At 44.1% G+C, this 23,140-nt stretch overlaps 1 protein-coding gene across 13 annotated transcripts in view; it reads right to left on the bottom strand.

Annotated features, from left to right (window-relative positions):
• LOC139278603 (phosphatidylinositol 3-kinase C2 domain-containing subunit gamma-like) overlaps positions 1-23,140 on the bottom strand; it is a 261,681-nt gene that overhangs the window by 220,354 nt on the left and 18,187 nt on the right. For all 13 annotated transcript variants that reach the window (XR_011596318.1, XR_011596319.1, XM_070897571.1 and 10 more), the window contains exons 3-4: positions 17,191-17,312; positions 13,123-13,280 (exon numbers count right to left, since the gene is read on the bottom strand). Coding sequence is in view for 11 of the 13 variants with exons in the window: in XM_070897571.1 (XP_070753672.1) it covers positions 13,123-13,280; positions 17,191-17,312 (280 nt within the window). In the remaining 2 variants the exon portion in view is untranslated. The remainder of the gene's footprint in view (positions 1-13,122; positions 13,281-17,190; positions 17,313-23,140) is intronic.

The following is a 23,140-nucleotide window of genomic DNA, read 5'->3' as shown; positions in this document are numbered from 1 at the left end:
ATTTGTAGGATCTTGCAGAGGTATCGCTGTACAACGGGCTGCCAACTCGCTATCATCCCTTTGACACTATCCCACAACGTCAAAATCTACCCGTGTGTGCTCACAATTCTCTGATCGCAATTCTCTGATGTGCGCTTGCATTTTTCGAATGAGAATCCTAAATTCATGCCTCCTTGTTACTGATCTGCCAACCAACAGAATCGATCCTTCACTATTTTACCCTCTCAAAACTTTTTGTAACTTTGAAAATCTTGATAAGGTTTTCCCGCTTCGTTGTTTTCTGTACCTGTGTGAAAAGATCCTCTTCATCATTATAACTGGCCTGAATGTGCCTGGAAAATCTAGTCAGTCAATGAACAGAAAACAATATTCTGTTCAGTATACTGCCTTTATTAGATAATAACATCAAACACACAAAACAGTAACTGAATGAAATGAGGCCACACAGCGACATTGTATTCCTATGAATTGTATCATCAGCTTTTTGTACTTCTGGCATAGGAACATTAGGAGCAGGTGGAGGCCATTCAGCCCTCGAGCCTGTTCTGCCATTCAATTAGATCATTGCTGATCTGCACCTCAACTCCATTTACCCTCCTTGGCCCATATCCCTCAATACCCTTACCCAATAAAATTATGTCCCAGGCATGAGTCACCACTGCCTGGGGTGCACATTGGGAATTTGGGCACATGCCTGAATTCTTTAATATGTGTTCCTGGCAAAATTCCTGAGAGCACAAATTCATGAAATTATCCTTTGTAATCCTGAAACTGCACAACAGTGACTCTCAGACCAGTGCAGGATGGAACAGGTCCTCATTTATTTAAATACAATTAGTGAATATCAACAACTCCATTATCGTTGTATTATGTGACTGCTAGGTGGTAGGTGGTGAACTAGATGGACCTTGATCATATTTTGTCGAGCGATTCCTATGTTACAATGGCTGTTTTGTATGGAGCACTCCGCCATTGTTTACCTTTGAACTCTGCCAGTCGCTTAAGGTGGACCATCAGAGCCCACGTAAATACAACAAACACAGATTGTCTGGTCCCTGCCCTACTACCTGACAATATTTTACTGAAGGCTTTACTCCATGCTTCTCTGTTGCTTCACTCCCTACTGCTCTGGGTTCCTTATCCTATTGCTCTGCTGGTCTGGGCTTCAATCCCTGCTACTCTGCTGGCCTGGGCTCCTCTCACTGCTGCTCTACTTCTCTGAGCTCAGCTCCCTGCTACTGTGCTGTTCTGGGCTTCAATCCCTCTGACTATGCTGGTCTGGTCTCAACTTGCTATTCTGCTAGTCTTGGCTTCACTCCCTGCTATTCTGCTGGTCTTGGCTTCACTCTCTGCTATTCTGCTGGTATGGGCTTCATTCCTTGCTACCCTTCAGGTTACATTTTTGATTCATCGAAGAGCTAGGTTTTGAGGAGGGGAGAGGTATAGCAAAGTGGAAGGCTTTAGAATATGGCTCCAGAATGCAGGGCCAACAATGCCGTCACTGATGCTGGATGGAAAGGGGAGTGTCTGGGGGTAAAATGCCTAATAGGCCAAGCTCAGGAGAGCAGAGGGTACAAACTGACTGTAGAGACAGAGGAGGCTGCAGAGGTAGAGCAAAAGCAGGAAGGATTTGTCGATGAGGACAAAGATTTTGAAGTCAATGCATTGATAAGCGCAGGAGGTTGCTGAAGACCACAGTGATAGGTGAGCGAGACTCAATACGGGATAGGATCCGGGCAGCGGAGTTGTGAATGAGTTCAGGTGTGTGGGGTGCCGTGATTTGGGGCAGCATTGAACATGGAGGTGATTAAGACATGGATGAAGTTGAATGGCAGGGACAGAAGTGAGCGATGTTGAGGAGGTGGAAATAGGCAGTCTTGGTGACTAGATGTGGGATCTGAAGCTCAGCCTAGCGTCGAATAAGACCCCACAATCGCACAACAACGGATTGCCACTGAATTAACAGCCGTGAAGGGGGTGGGAAACAGGTGCATTATATTAATTTCAGAAGATTGACAGAACTGAGAACTGAGTCCCAAATCGTGTCTTAGGAGAGGAATTCAAGTCACGATTTACTGTATGCATTCTGTTTCTAACTCTCAAATTAATCTATTTTACATTGTTTTTGCTCAGTTTTAATGAGGACTCTTACTTTAATACTCCACATTATATCATGCAAGCCGCCTCATGTCTCTCCAGACAGGACTAGGCTTCTCTAAGTAGGGATTAAGAAAATATATAAAGCCATGATAAAGAAAAATACTAATTTCACCAGCAAGTCATATACCAACTCCTTCTACCCGAGTTTTTTACCGCATGGAGACAGAGTTACTCCTCAACTTATCTTAGTCTCTGCACAGCAAGAACTGTGCTCAACGTCCCAGTTGCATAGAGGAGAGTGTGGAGCCAGCAATGCAGTCCTCGGACAGTGTCACCAGGACTGCTGGTCCTCAGGCATCGAGTGCAGTTGAACCCCAACTAACACTAGGTCAGCTAATTTAAATGTGTTTGTGGTGCAGGACTGAGGTTTCAGGCCAGATCATTAATGACACCAGCTACCTTTAAAACCGTGCCCAGGCAATAATGGGCTGGGGCATGACAGTCCATTGACGGATTAACTTTCAGAGACTGCAGCAGCAGTGCCAGGAGCAAAGGGTGGTGCTTTAAGAACAAAGTGAAAGAAAGGGTCACTGGGGTAAAGGCAGGCCTCCCTTGAAGCTCCCACTTCCAATAGACGCTGAGTGATAGGAGCACGTTTCAGAGGCTTGAGCCACACATTAGGGGCTTTTCCCTAATTTGAATAAATTGTGGGGACCTTTGTGATCCTCATGCACAGTTGGTGCACAGGCTAGCCATGCTCAGTGCACTTGCAGGCCGCAATATTCTGCCCTGTGCATTAGGGATTGAGTCGGCCTCAGAGCCCCGCAATACGAGACACTGGCACCCGTGGTGCAGCAGTGTCTGGGGCGCGTAACATGGTGTCAGTTGCTGGGAAAGTGACAGTCAAGCACTTTGCAGCAATACTATGTCAGCCATGGCTCAGTGGTAGCACTCTTGCCTCGGATTCATAGGGTACGGGAACTCAGTGGCTATGTTACTGGACTAGTAATCCAGACACCTCAAATCGCTGGAGAAATACTACCAACGATGTCGCCACAAAATCCTGCAAATCCCCCGTCAGGACAAATGCACCAACGTTAGCATCCTCGACCAGGCCAACATCCCCAGCATTGAAGCACTGACCACATTCGACCAGCTCCGCTGGGCAGGCCACATTGTTCAAATGCCCGACTCGAGACTCCCAAAGCAAACGCTCTACTCGGAACTCCTACACGGCAAGCGAGCCCAAGGTGGGCAGAGGAAATGTTTCAAGGACACCCTCAAAGCCTGATAAAGTGCAACATCCCCAATGACAGCTGGGAGTCCCTGGCCAAAGGCGGCCCTAAGTAGAGGAAGTGCATCAGGGAGGGCGCTGAGCACCTTGAGTCTCATCACTGAGAGCATGCAGAAACCAGTGGCAGGCAGCGGAAGGAACGTGCAGCAAACCTGTCCCACCCACCCTTTCCCTCAACAACTGTCTGCCCCACCTGTGACAGAGACTGTAATTTCCGTATTGGACTAAGAACTCACTTTTAGAGTGGAAGCAAGTCTTCCTTGATTTCGAGGGACTGCCTATGATGATGAGTAACCCAGAGGCCCGGAGTAATAATCCGGAGACGTGAGTTCAAATCCCACTCCGGCAGCTGGGGGATTTAAATTCAATTAATTAAATAAATCTGGAATTAAAAAGTTAGTGTCAGTAATGGTGACCCTGAAACTACCGGATTGTCATAATAAACCCAACTAGCTCACGAATGTCATTTAGGGAAAGAATTCTGCCGTCCTTACCCGGTCTGGCCAATACGTGACTCCAGACCCACATCAATGTGGATGACTCTTAACTGCCCTCTGAAATGGCCTAGCAAGCCACTCAGTTATACCAAGCCGCTACGACAAAGTCAGCACTGTGGGAGTACCTTCACCATAATCTGCAGCAGTTCAAGGAGGCGGCTCACCATCACCTTCTCAAGGGCAATTAGGGATGGGCAATAAATGCCTCCTTGCCGGCGATGCCCATATCCCGTGAATGAATAAAACATTCAGAAGGTCACGGGTTTCCACTTGAGCACATGAGAGCGATCTGCACAGGGTGTCTTAACTGGAGAGCACTTAACCAGAGTGCTTTATTTGGAAAGAGTGGGAATTCGGGGAAGAGGGGCACAGACCTAATTGGAGGCGGTATCAGCGGCGGCAGAACCTTCGACGATTTCCAACAAAAACAAGGACAGCAGGTAAGTGATTGGTTGGTAAGTAATAAGGTTTTTTTCTCTCTTTTCTCACTAACCTAGGACTATGGTTTAAACTAAGTGCAGGAAACTATATAGTGCTGCATTAAACTTATAGCTTAACTAGTTAAACTAATTAATGTGACTATAAATAATCATTGAATAAAGACTTTAACTAATTAAATAAACAAAATAAGACTAGACTAAGATATGGCAGAGCAGGTTGTTTGTCTGGACTACAGTATGCGGGAGTTTGTGGACAGCGAGACTGTCCCGAGCAGTGGATGTCTCCATCTCGAGTCTCTCTGGCACAGAGTCATCGAGCTGAAGTGTGAGATGGAGACAGTCCGACACAAAGAAGGAGGAGGAATTTCTGGATAGTTTTATCCAGAATACAGTCACACCCCAAAGGAAAACATAGATGCAGGAAAGAGAGGGTGTGACTGTTAGGGAGCCGGGTAGTGGGGATTTAGGAGAGGTTGAGAAGGAGATCCTGCAGACACTGGTCCTGTCCAACAGGTACGTTGTACTCGCTACCTGTGAGAACAAGGAGAAAGACTGCAGGGAGGATAGCCACAATACTGACCAAGGCAGCGCGGCTCAGAAGGCTGTCCAAGGGCTGGGCAGGGGTGAAAGCAGAATAGAAATATGGTAGTGATAGTGGACTCTATAATTAGGGGGATAAATAGCTTCCTCTGCAGCCAAGAATGACAATCCTGAAGGGTGTGTTGCCTACCCAGTGCCAGGGTAAGGAATATCTCACAGCAGCTGGAGAGAAACTTGGAAATAGAGCGAGTAAATCCAGTTGTCGTGGCCCATGCTAGAATAAACAACACAGTTAGGAACAGGGACGAGGTCCTGCTGAAACAGCATCAGGAGTTAGGCTCTAAATTAAAAAGCAGGACCTCGAGAGTAATAATCTCTGGGTTTTTGCCTGAGCCACGTGCAAATTGGCATTGAAGCAAACAGACCAGGAGCTAAAGGGCTGGTGTGGGAAAGAGGGGTTCCTTTTCATGGATCACTGACACCACTTCTGGGACAGGAAGGAGCTGTACCGATGGAACAGGCTCCACCTAAACTGGGATGGGACCCTAGTCCTAGGGGAAAGGGTAAATAAGGAGGTGGCAAAAGCTTTAACTAGTAAGATGGGGGGAGGATCTACAAGAAACGCAACCAGCCTAAATATAAAAACAGAAAAAGAGAGCATAGGAAAGAATAAAGTAAGGGAGAGTTATAGAATAGGAGTCTAAGAAGATGGTTAAACATAAAGTGAGAGGAAAGCCTGTTAATAACGAGTTAAACTGTCTGTACAACAATGCACAGTGTCCCTAATATAACAGAGGAGCTGGAGGCAATTATGCATTGCGAGGAACCAGATATAGTAAGCATTACTGAGACATGGCTACAGAAAAAACAGGACTGGGAATTAAACATTACAGGGTATAACATATTTAGAAAAGGCAGAGAGGGAAAAAGGGGAGATGGAGCAGCCACACTTAATGGAGATGATATAATGGCAGCTATCAGCAAGAAAATAGAATCCATATGGATAAAGATAAATGATAATAAAGAATAAATCACACTAATAGGTGTAGTCTACAGACCACCTAATAGTGGAAGGGAGGTGGAGGAAGAAATATGCAGACAAATTTGGGAAATTAGTAAAAAACATAGAATAATAATCATGGGGGATTTCAACTACCCAGATATTAATTGGACAGAAGAGGTAGGTAAAGGGGATAAGGGAATGGAGTTCCTACAATGTGTTCAAGACTCCTTTCTAACCTAATATGTAAAAAGCCCAAGGGAGGATTCACTCTTGGATCTAATAATGGGGAATGAACCAGAGCAGGCAAGAGAAGTAAAAGTAGGGGAATATCTAGGCAATAGTGACCATAATATAATATGCTTTAAGATGATAATTGAGAAGGACATACCTAATGATGAAAACCAGGTTAATAGATTGGAGAAAAGCTGATTTTGAGGGGCTGAGAATAGAACTTGAGAAAATAACATGGGCAACAATATTGGCAAAAAAAGTGATGTAGAACAGCAATGGGAAACATTTAAAACAGTGTTCACAGAGTGCAGGAGCAATATATTCCACTAAAAGGAAAGAACAAACTGAACACTAATGAGACTCCATGGATGAATAAAGCCATAAGGGAACAACTGAGAGTAAGGAAAGAGGCATAAATTAAGTACATAGACAGCAGGGGAGAGCATGATAAGGACGAATATGAAAAGATTAGGAGAGAAGTAAAAAAAAAACAATTAGGAAGGCAAAGAGGAACTAGGAAATTAAATTATCAAGGACCATAAAACAAAATAGTAAAATATTTTACTGGCACATCAATAAAAAAGGAAGGTTAGGATGGGAATAGTGCTATTAAGGGATAGACAGAATAATACCACAGATAACGATAGAGAGATGGCAGAAATATTAAATAATTGTTTTGCTTCAGTATTTACCAGGGAGATAGAACAGGTGGACATGACATTGGGTGAAGAGATAAATACATTTAAAATAAAAAGAGGGATCTATTAAATAAACTAATCAAACTCAAAGAGGATAAAACCCTTGGTGCAGATGGATTGCATCCACACTTTTTAAAGTAATCTAGGGAAGAGATAGCAGAGGCATTACTACACATATTTAATAATTTGTTAGCAAAAGGTATAGTGCCAGAGGACTGGCGGATAGATAACATATTTAAGAAGGGGGATAGAACATGGCCAGGGAATTATAGACCAGTCAGCTTAACATAGGTGGCAGGAAAAATAATGGAAATCCAATAGGGAATTCAGAAGAAAATTCTTTACCCAAAAAGTGGTGAGAATGTGGAACTCGCTACCACAGGTTGAAGTGAATAGTATAGATGCATTTAAGGGGAGGCTAGACAAGCATATGGGGGAGAAGGGAATAGAGGGTTATGCTGATAGATTTAGAGGAGGAAAGACGAGAGGAGGCTCAAGTGGAGCATAAACGCCGGCATGGACTGGTTGGGCCGAATGGCTTGTTTCTGTGTCATATATCCGATGTAATGTAATCTAGGCTGTCACTTCATGCTGTACTGAGGGAATGTTGCATTGTCAGAGATGCTATCTTTTGGATAAGACTCCAGCTGTCCGCTCATGTGGATGTAAAAGATCCCATGGCACAGATGATCTGGTCATTTATTTAATTGCTGTTTGTGGGATCTTGCTGTGTGCACATTAGCTGCCATGTTTCCTACATTACAACAGGGACAACACTTCAAAAAGTACATCATTGGCTGTAAAGCACGTTGGGACATCTTGAGGCATTTTAGAAATGCAAGTTCTTTCTTTGAACACTGACAGAACGGCAACCAGTCACAAGAGTTTTCAGTCACCAGACAGGCTGTCGCAGGGGAAATCCCGTCAGTCTGCTGAGGTGTCAATTGTAGAAGTATCAGACTACCAGATCAATAAAAACACTGGGTTTAATCTTTAAATAATTGAAATGTCCGTATTTCAGTGCTGTCCTGATATGATTTTGAGAAACAAACACATCCATATTACAGTTTCACTCTTCTATAACTCAGATTGTTAAGAACATAAGAAATAGGATCAGGAATAGGCCATACGGCCCCTCGAGCCTGCTCCGCCATTTAATACGATCATGGCTGATCCGATCATGGCCTCGGGTCCACTTCCCTGCCCGTTCCCCATAACCCCTTTTCAATTAAGAAACTGTCTATCTCTGTCTTAAATTTATTCAATGACCCAGCTTCCATAGCTCTCCGAGGCAGCGAATACCACAGATTCACAACCCTCAGAGAAGACATTTTTCCTCATCTCGGTTTTAAATGGGTGGCCCCTTATTCTAAGATTATGCCCCCTAGTTCTAGTCTCTCATCAGAGGAAACATCCTCTCAGCATCCACCTTGTCAAGCCTCCTCAATCTTATACATTTGGATAAGATCACCTCTCATTCTTTTGAATTCCAATGAGTAGAGGTCCAACCTACTCAAGCTTTCCTCATAAGTCAACTCCCTTATCTCCGGAATCAACCTTGTGAACCTTCTCTGAACTGCCTCCAAAGCAAGTATATCCTTTTGTAAATATGGAAACCAAAACTGTACGCAGTATTCTAGGTGTGGCCTCACCAATACCCTGTACAGCTGTAGCAAGGCTTCCCTGCTTTTATACTCCATCTCCTTTGCAATAAAGGCCAAGATTCCATTGGCCTTCCTGATCACTTGCTGTACCTGCATACCCCCAGGTCCTGCTGCACTGCAGCACTTTGCAATTTTTCTCCATTTAAATAATAACCTTGTGGTGAAAATCTCAGACTGTACATATTCTGTTACTGGAATTACATTCAAAGTAAATAACTTCACCACAGGTAATCCAACACACGATCTGCTAGAAAAACATTGCAACACCCTGCATGATATTGGAGGACAATAATTCTGATTGGCCAGGTCCACTCAACGCCCTTGAACTGCATTAGCATGGATGCCATTTATTAATAGGTATGCCAATATGTTAAGCATACAATGTGAACTTTGCCAATCGGAATTCCTACCCTATGGCCAATAACATTGGAAATGTAGATACGCTCAAATGTAAATATGTGCCGGCACAGGCACAATAGGTGGAATAACCTCCTCCTGTGCCCCAAGATTCTAAAATTCTGCCATGTACCTCCCCTCCACTCCCCTGCCTCCAGGTACTTTACAACAGTGCCCCTGCAATTCATAGGGCTAGTTATAAATGAAACAGCAAGGGTAGCTTCCCTTCCCCCCATGGGCCACCATTAAGTTAAAGAGTAAGGGGTGGAAATTCAGTCGCACCTCTGCTGTGGTGTTAACCCGGGCAGGGCGGTAAATTTTGCGCCGGGAAATGGTTTGTGCCTCCAGCCGCAAAATTCACCAGCTGGGCCCAGAGTGTGGAGTGGAGCGCTAAGAGAGGTGTTCCTCTTTTAGGGTGCTAGGCCGGCTGAGCAACTGAAAATCCCGAGGTAAACAGTCAGCCTCTGAGTGCCCTAAGAGAGGCTTCCATGGAAAAACAAATCTGAAAACAAAGCATTCCCAATACTTTACTTTACATCCACATGAATCATTAAAATAAAAAAAAAACAATCACACTTGCTTCAGGTCGACGTTCCTTCCCTCACTACAGCCGGTACAGCTCGGACCGCCAGCTTTCACAGGCTGTCCCACTAGGGCGCGCTACGGGTCGGGTGAGTTTCAAATTTCCAGCCAGCGTGGCAACCAGGGGTGTTGCACACCGGCTCGCCTCTCCCGGGAGGTACTGCTCCGCGACCCCGCAAACCCTGCACCCAATGTCCCGGCGGGGAGTTGGAAGCTGGCTGCCCGCCCGCAAATGCTTTTCGCCACCATTACCGCCCCTCCGGGGGTGAAAACGGAGGCGGCAAAGAACGAAAAATCCAGCCCCTGGTTTCATACTGCCAGCTGCAGAGGTAAGTGGGGCCCCTCAGGATTTCCCATCTATTCATTCTAGTTATGTTTTAATTGATGGCATTAATTGAAGGGAGAATATTAGTCACTTGGAGACATCTTTTCTTCTTTGAGTAGTGCCTTGGGATTTTTACATCTACCTAAACAGACAAACTGAGCCTTGGCTTAAAGTCTCATCTGAAAAACAGCACCTCCAACATTATAGCACTCCCTCAATACTACACTGAAGTATTAACCTAGAGTGTGCGCTCAGGGCCTGGACTGAGACTCGAACCTGCGACTTTCTGCATAGGAATAGGAGCAGACCATTCAGCCCTTTGTGCCTGTTCCGCTATTCAATTAGTTCATGGCTGATCTGTACTATTTGCTCGCCTTTGCTCCATATCCCGTGTTATCCTTACCCAACAAAAATCTAGCAATTTCGCCGAGAAGGACAAGGGCAGCAGGTGTATGGGAGCACCATCACCTCCAAGTTCCCCTCCAAGGTCACACACCATCCTGACTTGGACATATGTCAGCCATTCCTTCATTGTTGTGGGTCAAAATCCTAGCACTTCCTACCTAACAGCACTGGGGGAACATCTTCACCATGCGGACTGCAGTGGTTCAAGAAGGCAACTCACAACCACCTTCTCAAGGTCAACTAGGGATGGGCAATAAAATGCCGACCTTGCCAGCGCACTCACATCTCAAAAAATGTTAAAAAAAAATGTAAAAAACTGATGTTTGTTACAGTTCCTATAGATGTGGTTTAGAGTTTGTTACATAAGAACATAAGAAATAGGAACAGGAGTAGGCCATACGGCCCCTCGAGCCTGCTCCGCTATTCAATAAGATCATGGCTGATCTGATCATGGACTCAGCTCCACTTCCCTGCCTGCTCCCCATAATCCCTTATCGTTTAAGAAACTGTCCATTTCTGTCTTAAATTTATTCAATGTCCCAGCTTCCACAGCTGAGGCAGTGAATTCCACAGATTTACAACCCTCAGAAGAAATTTCTCCTCATCTCTGCTTTAAGTGGGCAACCCCTAATATGCCCTCTAGTTCTAGTCTCCCCCATCAATGGAAACATCCTCTCTGCATCCACCTTGTCAAGATCCCTCATAATCTTATGCGTTTCGATAAGATCATCTCTCATTCTTCTGAATTCCAATGAGTAGAGGCCCAACCCCCTCATCTCCGGAATCAACCTAGTGAAACTTCTCTGAACTGCCTCCAAAGCAAGTATATCCTTTTGTAAATATGGAAACCAAAACTGTATGCAGTATTCCAGGTGTGGCCTCTCCAATAGCCTATATAACTGTAGCAAGACTTCCCTGCTTTTATACTCCAGCTCCTTTGCAATAAAGGCCAAGATTCCATTGGCCTTCCTGATCACTTGCTGTACCTGCATACTATCCTTTTGTGTTTCATGCACAAGTACCCCCAGGTCCTGCTGTACTGCAGCACTTTACAATCTTTCTCCATTTAAATAATAACTTGCTCTTTGATTTTTTTCTGCCAAACTGCATGACCTCACACTTTCCAACATTATGCTCCATCTCCCAAATTTTTGCCCACTCACTTAGCCTGTCTATGTCCTTTTGCAGACTTTTTGTGTCCTCCTCACATTGCTTTTCCTCCCATCTTTGTATCAGCAGCAAACTTGGCTACATTACACTCAGTTCCTTCCTCCAAGTCGTTAATATAGATTGTAAATAGTTGGGGTCCCATCACTGATCCCTGCGGCACCCCTCTAGTTACTGGTTGCCAACCAGAGAATGAACCATTTATCCCGACTCTGTTTTCTGTTAGTTAGCCAATCCTCTATCCATGCTAATATATTACCCCCAACTCCGTGAACTTTTATCTTGTGCAGTAATCTTTTATGTGGCACCTTGTCAAATGCCTTCTGGAATCCAAATACACCACATCCACTGGTTCCCCTTTATCCACCCTGTTCATTATATCCTCAAAGAATTCCAGCAAATTTGTCAAACATGACTTCCCCTTCATAAATCCATGCTGACTGCCTGACCGAATTTTGCTTTTCCAAATGTCCTGCTACTGGTTCTTTAATAATGGACTCCAACATTTTCCCAATCACAGATGTTAAGCTAACTGGCCTATAGTTTCCTGCTTTTGTCTCCCTCCTTTTTTAAATAGGGGCGTTACATTTGCAGTTTTCCAATCTACTGGGACTTCCCCAGAATCCAGGGAATTTTGGTAAATTGCAACCAATGCATCCACTATCCCTGCCGTTACTTCTCTTAAGACCCTAGGATGCAAGCCATCAGGTCCAGGGGATTTATCTGCCTTTAGTTCCATTATCTTACGGAGTATCATCTCCTTAGTGATTGTGATTGTGTTAAGTTCCTCCCCCCCTATAGCCCCTTGACTATCCACTGTTGGAATATTGTTAGTGTCCTCCAACGTAAAGGCTGATACAAAATATTTGTTCAGAGTTTCTGACATCTCCATCCTAAGCACTTAATTGAATAACTGGTCTTGACGGGTCATTAGTCTTCATATGAATTGGTTTATATTTTACTGGCATTTTACAAGGAAAAATATCTGTTGTGTTCAACTCCAGTGGAAATAAGTGGGCGGTATGGATAGCTTAATGCTAATAGGTTAGGAAAGCTAGTTCTTCCAGAAGCTGTTAGTAACAATGTGTAATTTCTTTGTTTTAGCCTTTAGGGCCTATGGGCCCGAAATTGGTGAACTTACCGCCCACTGCCGCCAACATTCCTCTGCAACATCCACCCAGAGCCACTTTCGACGTGGCCTGGAGTGGACGGGAGGGGAGAGCCATCAAGAAGCGCTCGCCGATGGCCGAGTGGCGTAAGTAGACTCCTGCCCGCCGAGATGCGCTATTCATGCGGGCGGGAGCCAACAGCAGAATGGGGGTGCACCGCTGGCTGGAAGCTGGTCTGTCCCCAACAGAAAGTAGGAAGATTGTGGAAGAGAGGTTAGTGAACATTTTTTATTTGTTTTTTCCCCCCCCACAGTGACTTACCTTGATGGGGTCCCCTGAAGGTCTTCCGATAGTTTAAAACATTTTTTTGCTAATTATCTTTATTTTTAGGTCTTCGACCCTCCGTGGGCCCCGACTCATTCCTCGGCAGCACTTGGGTGGCACTTGCCTCTGCCGCCGAGAATGAGTGTTCCCGCCGGCTGCCGCCCAGATTGGCAGTGCAAGTCCCTCATTTGCCACCCGCCGACCTTCAAGGGACCTGGGTGATGAAAACTCCGCCCAAAGAACTGTCAGGTACCTCTGCGGCCATGTGGGTGGCACTTGGGCAGGTAGGGGCCTTCATCGATTTCTGGCCCTATAAAGAACCCCTTGAATATTAAACCATTACCAACCATAAGCGAATGTTTGAACTGGCTCCGGAAAAATGTCCGTCACAATGGTTACAGGGAAACGCCAGACCCAGAGAAGCTCGTCGGGAAAGACTGTGACAATACTCCTGATCAGACCGCAGTTTGACTGTGTCATAGAACTCGGGTATTTCGCTCTTATCCTGCGCAAGAAAACAAAACGAGAGGAAAAATCTGAATTAAATTTCACTTCACATCCAACAAATAAAAGGATTTGCCTACACCTTGTGACATTGCTGAGCTCCTTCATGCTTAATTATTTAAAGACTAAAGATAAACCAGAACAGAAAAATGCCAGAAACGTACAGCCGGTCCAACTGCATCTTTAAAGCGACAAGACAGGTGGGTGCTTCACGGGTGACCCTTCCTTCGAACCATTGGTCGGCTGCACTGGGCCCGAGGGGAGCACTGAACAGTGGCACTGATGAAGGCCCCAGGGCTTTTAAGCCTTTTAAATTATCTAGTTTAACTGTGAATTTTAAGTGCTGGCATCTAAGCCCTTTTAATGATTTATTTTCTCATTTTATTTGAAATAATATTCTTTGGAGATTTCTTCCCCTTTCTCCAGCACAGTAAGTAGTGTTTATGTGCAATTCAAAATAGCTGAACATTGCCTGCTAATTTACCGGAAAACTGACTGACTGCAGTGAAACATTCCCAAGACTTCAGCAGAACAGGAAGAGCTGGAAAAATAAAAGATGGGCCATGAAAACGAGCTCTTGCAATATAAACCTTCCGAGAGCTCAGAGGGCAACAAGACATCAAAGTGAAGTGCTGCATGATGGTTGGCAAGTTGAGTTAAAGTCTAATTACGGGGCTGGTTCCAAAGTGTCTTTTTCCTCTTTACAGATGCTGAAGGGTCCTTGTGGACTTCCAGCACTTTCTGTTGTGGTTCAGATATCAGCGTTTGTTTTTTTATTGTTACAGAGATGTGTCTGCATTCTGACTTTTGCACGAACGCCAAGTGTATTAAAATGAAGTCTACAGACCGCTTGAAGAAAAAAAGACGTGCATCTATATAAGCGCCTTTCATGACCACCAGACATCTCAAAGCACTTTGCAGCCAATGAAGTGATTTTGGAGTGTTGTAATGTAGGAAATGCAGCAGCCAATTTGTGCACAGCAAGCTCCCATAAACAGCAATGTGATAATGACCAGATAATCTGGTTTTGTTATGTTGATGGAGGGATACATATTGGCCCAGGACACCGGGGGTAACTCCGCTGCTCTTCAAAATAGTGCCACAGGATCTTTTATGACCACCCGAGAGGGCAGACGGGGCCTCAGTTTAACATTTCATTCGAAAGACAGCACCTCAGACAGTGCAGCACTCCTTCAGCACTGCACTGGAGCGTCAGCCTAGATTTATGTGCTCAAGTTCCTGGAGTGGGACTTGAACCTACAACCTTCCGACTCAGAGGCAAGAGTGCTATCCACCGAGCCACAGCTGTCACAAGGAACGCAACTTAAATACTGAGAGAGATTGTTATTTTACTCAGACTGCAGCGTACAGGCAATAACAGCAGGCAATGGCGATCCGGTGTTGTGGAGTTTCACCTCTCACTAAGGCAAATGACAGGAAGCCATATGTTGGCACTTACCAGAACGCAGACAGTATTTTCGAATCACTTGGGGAGATTTTGCAGCTACTAAGTCTAATGGAGCTGAAGTGTAACAGGTGCAGGGGGAAGGAAGGGAGCTGGGAAATCTGGCTCAGATCCACATAGTTGGACCTGCGCCATGTGAGATTATCCAAAAGGCTGCTTAGACCTGTCTGGAAGGACCCATGGTTTCATTTCAATGTCACAGTAGATTTAAATGAAGCCGAGTTCAATTTTTCATCTGCTTAAGGTGGATTGGGCTGGACACTAGATCTCGAATGAGTTTGGCTTAGGCCCAAAGGGCCGAGGACAGACATTTTTCTTATTTTCTAGTTTCCAGTAAGATTCTGCTTTTGGTTTTTGCACTTTTAATGAAATATTTTTCATTTTCTTTCAGATTCTGCACGTATTAGGAGTCATTTTGTACTCTCTTATTTCCACACCCACCAGGCTCCACTATTATGACTTATAAAGATGCCTCTGATTAACCTGCTGCAGGCATTGTGTGTGTAGGGAAAACTTAACCGAATGTCCCAATCATTGGCAGTTGAATGAGGCCCTGCAGAAATCTGATTGGAGAGGCTGCACTGAGGGATTGTGGGATGGTTGACTGGAAGTGAGGTAAAACTGTCGCCACTGGGCATGTGAAGGAGGAGGAGCTGGAAAGGCAAGCAGTTCACCCACGATGCTAAAAGGACTGAGGCATCAGAAGACTGGAGGCAGAATCATGGCTCAAACCAATTTTAAGGAGCCCACAAATAACTCCTCCCTCACAAGGCAGGAAACCGGGCTTGGCCAAGACAGAGATATCCTAACAGAAATTATCAAAGGGTACAAGCATCAACAGGTGCAGAATAGGAAGATTAAAAACAGGAGGAGTCTTGGATATTTGATTTTTTGAATATTAAGGGAATCAAGGGATATGGGGATAGTGGAGTTGAGGTAGATCAGCCATGATCTTACTGAATGGTGGAGCAGGCTCGAAGGGCCGAATGGCCTACTCCTGCTCCTAATTCGTATGTTCTTATGGATGGAATCCTAGAAAGCAATGGGAGAGAAACAGATATAATGATGAATCGGATGACTCAGCCTCCTGGCACCATCTTACAAAAAGTAAAATAGAATCCTTCAGCAGCTGTACAGGAGGAAGAGAGAATGAACAGTACATGCAGAAGGGCTGAAAGTACAACAACAGATGAACATTGCATGCCAGGAACTCTGGAGGAACCATGAAGGAAGGGAGGATATGCTGAAACAGCTCAAAGAGCCAGAAGTAATGTATCAAAGAGGTCAGGCGGAGTGAGCAAAGGGCTATTAAATGACGTTAAACTAAATTTAAAGATTTCCTGATAGAAGGAGAATGGCTGCAGGAGCTGAGATTAGGGTAGATTTTACAGACTAGCTCCTGGCCAGGTCTGCCTGAGTTCCTGATATGTGCAGCTGTCAAGTAAAAGCTAAGTGCTGCGGGTAGTAATTTATAAAATCTACCCTGTAAGCACACCTGGACTGAACAGAGTTACAAAATCCAATTGTCTTCTCTAAAAGGCCAGTCATTTTTTGTTAAAAATAAAATTATTGAATTGCTTACATGTTAAATGTAAGACCCTGGGATTGCATTCGTTTACGATGTAAATGGGAGTCACATATTGTACTGCAAAGTTATCTCGTATACATAGACCGGGTATAAAGGTAAAAATGCTCCGACAAATAGGGCTACAAATTTGGTGATTTTGGGACCGGATTTTTGGTGCTATTTCACCGTTTTTGGCGAAAACCCAGTTGGCGGAAAATTCAGGGAGGTTTTGCGGCGGTGCTTTTCAAATACCGCTGGAGAGGAGCGCTACTGTGCAAGACTCAATATCGCTTTCCCCAAAAATTTGGCTCTGAGTGCACCCATATTCAGGACGAAAAAACCTGCCAGGAAAAAAGCTGCATTGGAGCCCTTGGATCAGCGGTAAGTATGAAGACCTGCAAAAAAGGTAAGTTAAAGTTTTTATTTTTTAATTCTTTTGCAGCAATTCGCTAGATACGTACGTGTCTTGTGAATGTTTTTTTTTCTTTTTTCCCCCCAATTTATTTTCAGGTGTTTTTCTGCCTTCCTTAGGCACAACTCGCAGCGGTATTGGCCACGGACTAAAATTGGCGTGGGTTGCGGTTTGTGCCGCGAATCCTTGCGCACCGCCGATTTTTACCGCTGCACAAATTAAACCTTGAATTTATGGCCTCATAGCGATAGCGAAGCCATAGCGATAACTTTGGCGATAAATACAATTATCGCCGAGAACCAAATTTCTAGCCCTGATAGAGTCCCAAGGGGAAACTGAGGAGTGGGAGTAGTAGGCAGTCCATCTCGAGAACCACCCCTTAAATCGTCTCATTTTGATAAGCAGATTCTCAAAAAGCAAGCACAGATCAGCGGCTATAGGCAATAGCTTGTATATTCCAGACTCACATGTTTAACATGTTGCAGAGGGCAACAACCTCCTCGTTGTTCCCCTCGGGTTTGTCTACCAGCTTCACCATCAAAGGCAGTAACACGCCTTTCGAATCACCTGGGTCACAGGTAGCAGGGAACTATAACCACAAGTAAAGCATACATTGAAATAACAGCAGAGGATGTCTGAAACCAAAGCAGGAGGGCAACTCTATAAAGTCCAGGAATGGTTGGGAAGGATGTGACGACTGGATCCAGACTCCAGGCCCACCACAAGCCATTAGTTAAATCCGAGTGTTAAGGCCTTTCTAGAGCTTAACCAGAATATTATTGTACAGGTATAAGTGAAGTCAAGGACTGTTCCGTTGCCTCATCTCGGCCTGCACGACCCACTTTCCCTCTTGATTCCTACCATGGAAAGACCGCTGAACAGCATGACTTCTGAGCTCAGGTTAGGGGCTTACACCACAAGATATGACCATAAGATAGACAGACACCATGATGCCACCTGAATCCCAAGATTACAAATCTAGTAAGGATTAAGCAATGGGCAGCACTCAAGTCATCTAATCCCGTTTAATCTGGAGAGGTTTTAATAAGATATTTAATAAGGTTGGCATCTGGCTTTGTTAGCTCTCTAATTTAATAGTTGCTGAAGACAACCTAAAAAAAAACCTTGAATGGACACCCAATGCTGATCAACCAACAACTTGATGTCCCTCCCTGCTAGGCCATTGCACACATCAAGTTGGATGGGGCTTGGGGAGGAAGGGTGGTGAAGGATAATTTAGCTTGGGGTGGGATCACAGTGGTAGACCTCACTGCTCAATTTTACCCCCCGACTTGCCTGATATCGTGGAGGAAAATCCAGCCAAAATTCCTGAACCAATAGCAATCTTATTTTTTAAATAAAAAGCATGTTAAAACTAAACACGTTTTGTTGCTGTAGCTCTGGTGAGTGAGATGACAAAGGATGAGGAGTGTGTATCCATGGTAACGCACACCTTTACACTATGCCTCAAGACTAAAAACCTATATGTCAGTCTTCTTTCTGGTCTTCGCCTTTTTTCTATATATAAAATCTTCTGAGCACCTCAGTTTCAAGCCATCTTTGTCAAGTTGCCCATTCTGATTTTATTTTTATGGGATTGTCATTATCAACAGAATTTCACTAATCTACCAAAGATGCGCTTCTTACCCTGACAGATATCACTTCCTACACTCCTGTCATGTGTATCTGTGTGTGTAGTGCTTGTGGATTCAATACCGCTGGAGATTAAATGGAGAGCATGATCATTTCCATTTTGCTTCCTGCATGACATTCAAGCGTTAATTTGTTTAGTGGAGGATGTCCCTTCCCGTTATGGAACTGACTCAGCCACGTCCCTTCCCTCCCTCAATGAGTCGCTCCTCCCCGCTCTCAATCACTCGCTCGCTCCTCCCCACCCTTAATCAGTCGCTCGCTCGCCTCCCTTCCCTCGCTCGCTCCTTCCCCTCACTCGTACCCTCCCTTAATCACTCGCTCCTCCCCTCCCTCAATCATTCTCTTGCTCCGCCCATCCCTCAATCACTCGCTCGCTCCTTGTTGCTTTCTCATCATCATTCGTCATTATGAGCTGCTGCAGTTAACCAAAGAGACACACTTCAACCACTATAGTGTTGTATTCAGCTTGCAAGACACCCCTGGCTCTACACTTACCACTAGTAGGAACACCGGCCTAGAAATTCATCTCAGATGGTACTGGATCGGCTGCCCATTGTAAGCAGCGCCTGAGGCTGATCCGTTTTGCACCATCGCTCAAGATTAATTTCTAGCCCACAGAGCTGTGCTGTATCTAATACTCATATTATGGTATTTGGTTTTTAATAAAAATGTTAACTAAAAATGTATTGCAAGGCTGAACAATTTGTTATCTTCCAATGCACATACCATCTGAAATATGTGCAAGTGTGGAAGATTAGAATTTATTACAGAAAATTTACAACTACAATAACTTATATTTAAAATATTTATTTATATTCATAAGGAAATTTACTTATCGATGATAAGTTTTCCAGCTTAATACATTTAAGTAGGGAAACTAAAAATGTTGCATGTTTTTTCATGCTGTTTTTAATAAGCGGGCAGCAGGGTGTAACGGTGGCCTTGGGTAGGGTAGTGGTGACATTGGGAAATGTATATCCTCCACTGTGTTAGATGAGGAATCCAGCTAAACAGTTTGGGCCAATATTAGATCTGAACAGAGCAACTAAAAATATAACAATGATGCCCAAACAAGATCAGCTCTTTTTCAGTGTGCATCTCAAATCATAGATCATTGCAACATGGAAACAAGCCACATGACCCATCGAGGTCAATGTTCACTCCCAGGTGGAAACTGCTGCCCCGCTCAAGCCTCGGGTTACAATAAAAGTCTGACCCCAATTATGTCATCGCAGCTTGATCTGCGTATTTAAAGGAGGACCTCGCTGGCACCCATTGGGTGTCCGTGCTGCCTGCAATTTAACATTCCAGTCGACCAGATCAGAAGCGAGTTGGTAAGTACCCTGTTCCATTTTAAATGCCCTCTCACAGTTTCTGCCGGGAGGTGGGGGAGTGGAGTGGTTAGTCTAACTTCACTCTAGTGGGCTGCTCTTTCATACACATTTGCCTGTGCTTTAAGAAACACTTAAGAACTTTAGGAACACGATATACTCTCAGTGCCTGATGTTTGGTGTAGATTCATACTTTACTTTATGTTCAACGACAACTTGTATTTATATAGTGCCTTTAATGTAGTAAAAGATGATAAGGAAGCTGACTCTTGCTTGGACATTTTGGAAGTGAATGTGACTCTTTCCTCCTCCCACCCACCCCAAGCATTGTGCTGCTGTGTAACAGTACTTTAGCCCAGTATATTGATCTATCTGTAGAACAGCACAGGTTTTCAATAACCACTGATCGGATCAAAGTCAGCTTGCAATAAATGGGCATCAAAGCTACAATATCATACTTTGTTCTGCCAACCTACACTACTGATTTAATGGTCATATTTTGGGATTTTTGATTCATTTTGGTTTCACAGGAAGGATTTGGAAATAAGTTATATATTGCTTTTGTGGTCGTGTTTAATTCACACCTTGAAGAGGTTCTACTCTTCTCTCCGACGGGATTTCCGTTTGTCTTTTACCTTGTTCGTCTTCATTACTTTCCATTTCCTGTCCCATGTTTGCAATCATACCTTTTGTCATTTAATCTCTCCATCACAGACCTTCCCCTGCCCCCCACCCCCCGCATTTGCTTAAAATCTGTTACATCTCTAACTTTTTCTAGTTCTGACGAAAGATCATCTCTGTTAACTCGGTTTCTCTCTGCACAGATGCTGCCTGACCTGCTGAGTATTTCCAGCATTTTCTGTTTTTATTTCAGATTTCCAGCATCCGCAGTATTTGGCTTTTGTTACAGTTAAATTTAATTGTGTTTGAAACCAAGTGATTTTACATAGGTTTAAAAAAGCATAGGCTTTAGTTATTTTTCTTATTCTTGAGGAAGGTTCTATGGTTAGTTGCGGGTGAGATTTGATTACGACTGTTATTCCTTATGTTCAGTTGCTATCTGTAAAATAGAGCAGGCAAAGATTCCTATTTGGCCTCATGTCACAAAAATGTTCCAGCTGCCTTCAGGGAGATTGGAATAACGGATATGAGAAAAGCACAAAATCCAGGGGTCCCTATTATTACACCCTCAGGTTACATTACCACGTAATTAGTTTGTGTGGGAAGTATGGGTACACTCCTGAACATAGGATGCTTGGACCACTTACAGGAGTGACCAGCAGTACTCTTCCCATGAGAAGATCAAAGTCAGATCTGAAACTCGTAACACACACCCATCCCAATCTTGTTGTATAAACTAGTAAGGCTTTCCTCCAACAATCCAGCTACTTTATTGATGTTTGAAATATATAATTATGACAGCACTTAAACCACCATATTACAGCAATCTAATCAGAGCTTTTAGTGGATGCAACAAACCACAATTGAGCAGTTGCAAACTCAGAATAAATGTGTCAGTCATGGTTTAGTGACAGCACTCTAGGCCCAGAGTCAGAAGTTTGTAGTTTCAAGTCACACTCCAGAGACTCGAGCACAAAATCTAGGCTAACACTTCATGCAGTACTGAGAGACTGCAGCGCTGTTAAAGGTGCTGTCTTTCAGATAAGACATTAAACTGAGGCACTGGCTGCTCTATCAGGTGGCTGTAAAAGATCTTACGGCACTATTTCAAAGAGCAGGGGAGTTATTCCCACTGTCTTGGCCAACTTAATCCTGCAACTAACCATTACTAAAACTATCTAGTCATTATTACATTTGCTGTTTGTGGGACCTTGCTGTGTGCAAATTGGCTGCCACGTTTTCTATATTACAATAGTGACTACACTTTTAAAAACTACTTCATTGGCCGTAAAAACACTTTGGGACATCCTGAGGTCATGAATGGCGCTGTAGAAGTTCAAGTTCTTTTCTTTTTATAAGTTAGCACTTATAATTTTGACAGTGAATCATGTGGACTGCAAACTTGACCATTGACCCCTGTCTGAATTCCCAGTATGTGCCCTTGTTGTATGAAACTCGTAACACACACCCATCCCAATCTTGTTGTATAAACTAGTAAGGCTTTCCTCCAACAGTCCAACTACTTTATTGATGTTTGAAATATATAGTGCCACGTGCTAGTCAGAGTAGGAATCGCAGATGAATACGTGGCTTGAGCAGTGGTGCAGCAGGGAGGGATTCAAATTCCTGGGGCATTGGAACCGGTTCTGGGGGAGGTGGGACCAGTACAAACCGGACGGTCTGCACCTGGGCAGGACCGGAACCAATGTCCTAGGGGGAGTGTTTGCTAGTGCTGTTGGGGAGGAGTTAAACTAATATGGCAGGGGGATGGGAACCAATGCAGGGAGACAGAGGGAGACAAAAAGGAGGCAAAAGCAAAAGACAGAAAGGAGATGAGGAAAAGTGGAGGGCAGAGAAACCTAAGGCAAAGAACAAAAAGGGCCACTGTACAGCAAAATTCTAAAAGGACAAAGGGTGTTAAAAAAACAAGCCTGAAGGCTTTGTGTCTTAATGCAAGGAGTATCCGCAATAAGGTGGATGAATTAACTGTGCAAATAGACGTTAACAAATATGATGTGATTGGGATTACGGAGACGTGGCTCCAGGATGATCAGGGCTGGGAACTCAACATCCAGGGGTATTCAACATTCAGGAAGGATAGAATAAAAGGAAAAGGAGGTGGGGTAGCATTGCTGGTTAAAGAGGAGATTAATGCAATAGTTAGGAAAGACATTAGCTTGGATGATGTGGAATCTATATGGGTAGAGCTGCAGAACACCAAAGGGCAAAAAACGTTAGTGGGAGTTGACTACAGACTTCCAAACAGTAGTAGTGATGTTGGGGAGGGCATCAAACAGGAAATTAGGGGTGCATGCAATAAAGATGTAGCAGTTATAATGGGTGACTTTAATATGCACATAGATTGGGCTAACCAAACTGGAAGCAATACGGTGGAGGAGGATTTCCTGGAGTGCATAAGGGATGGTTTTCTAGACCAATATGTCGAGGAACCAACTAGGGGGGAGGCCATTTTAGACTGGGTGTTGTGTAATGAGAGAGGATTAATTAGCAATCTCATTGTGCGAGGCCCCTTGGGGAAGAGTGACCATAATATGGTGGAATTCTGCATTAGGATGGAGAATGAAACAGTTAATTCAGAGACCATGGTCCAGAACTTAAAGAAGGGTAACTTTGAAGGTATGAGGCATGAATTGGCTAGGATAGATTGGCGAATGATACTTAGGGGGTTGACTGTGGATGGGCAATGGCAGACATTTAGAGACCGCATGGATGAATTACAACAATTGTACATTCCTGTCTGGCGTAAAAATAAAAAAGGGAAGGTGGTCAACCGTGGCTATCTAGGGAAATC

The sequence above is a fragment of the Pristiophorus japonicus genome, chromosome 13 (genome assembly GCF_044704955.1).
Source record: "Pristiophorus japonicus isolate sPriJap1 chromosome 13, sPriJap1.hap1, whole genome shotgun sequence".
Classification (NCBI taxonomy): Eukaryota; Metazoa; Chordata; class Chondrichthyes; family Pristiophoridae; genus Pristiophorus; species Pristiophorus japonicus.
This window is presented reverse-complemented; position numbering and strand designations above follow the sequence as displayed.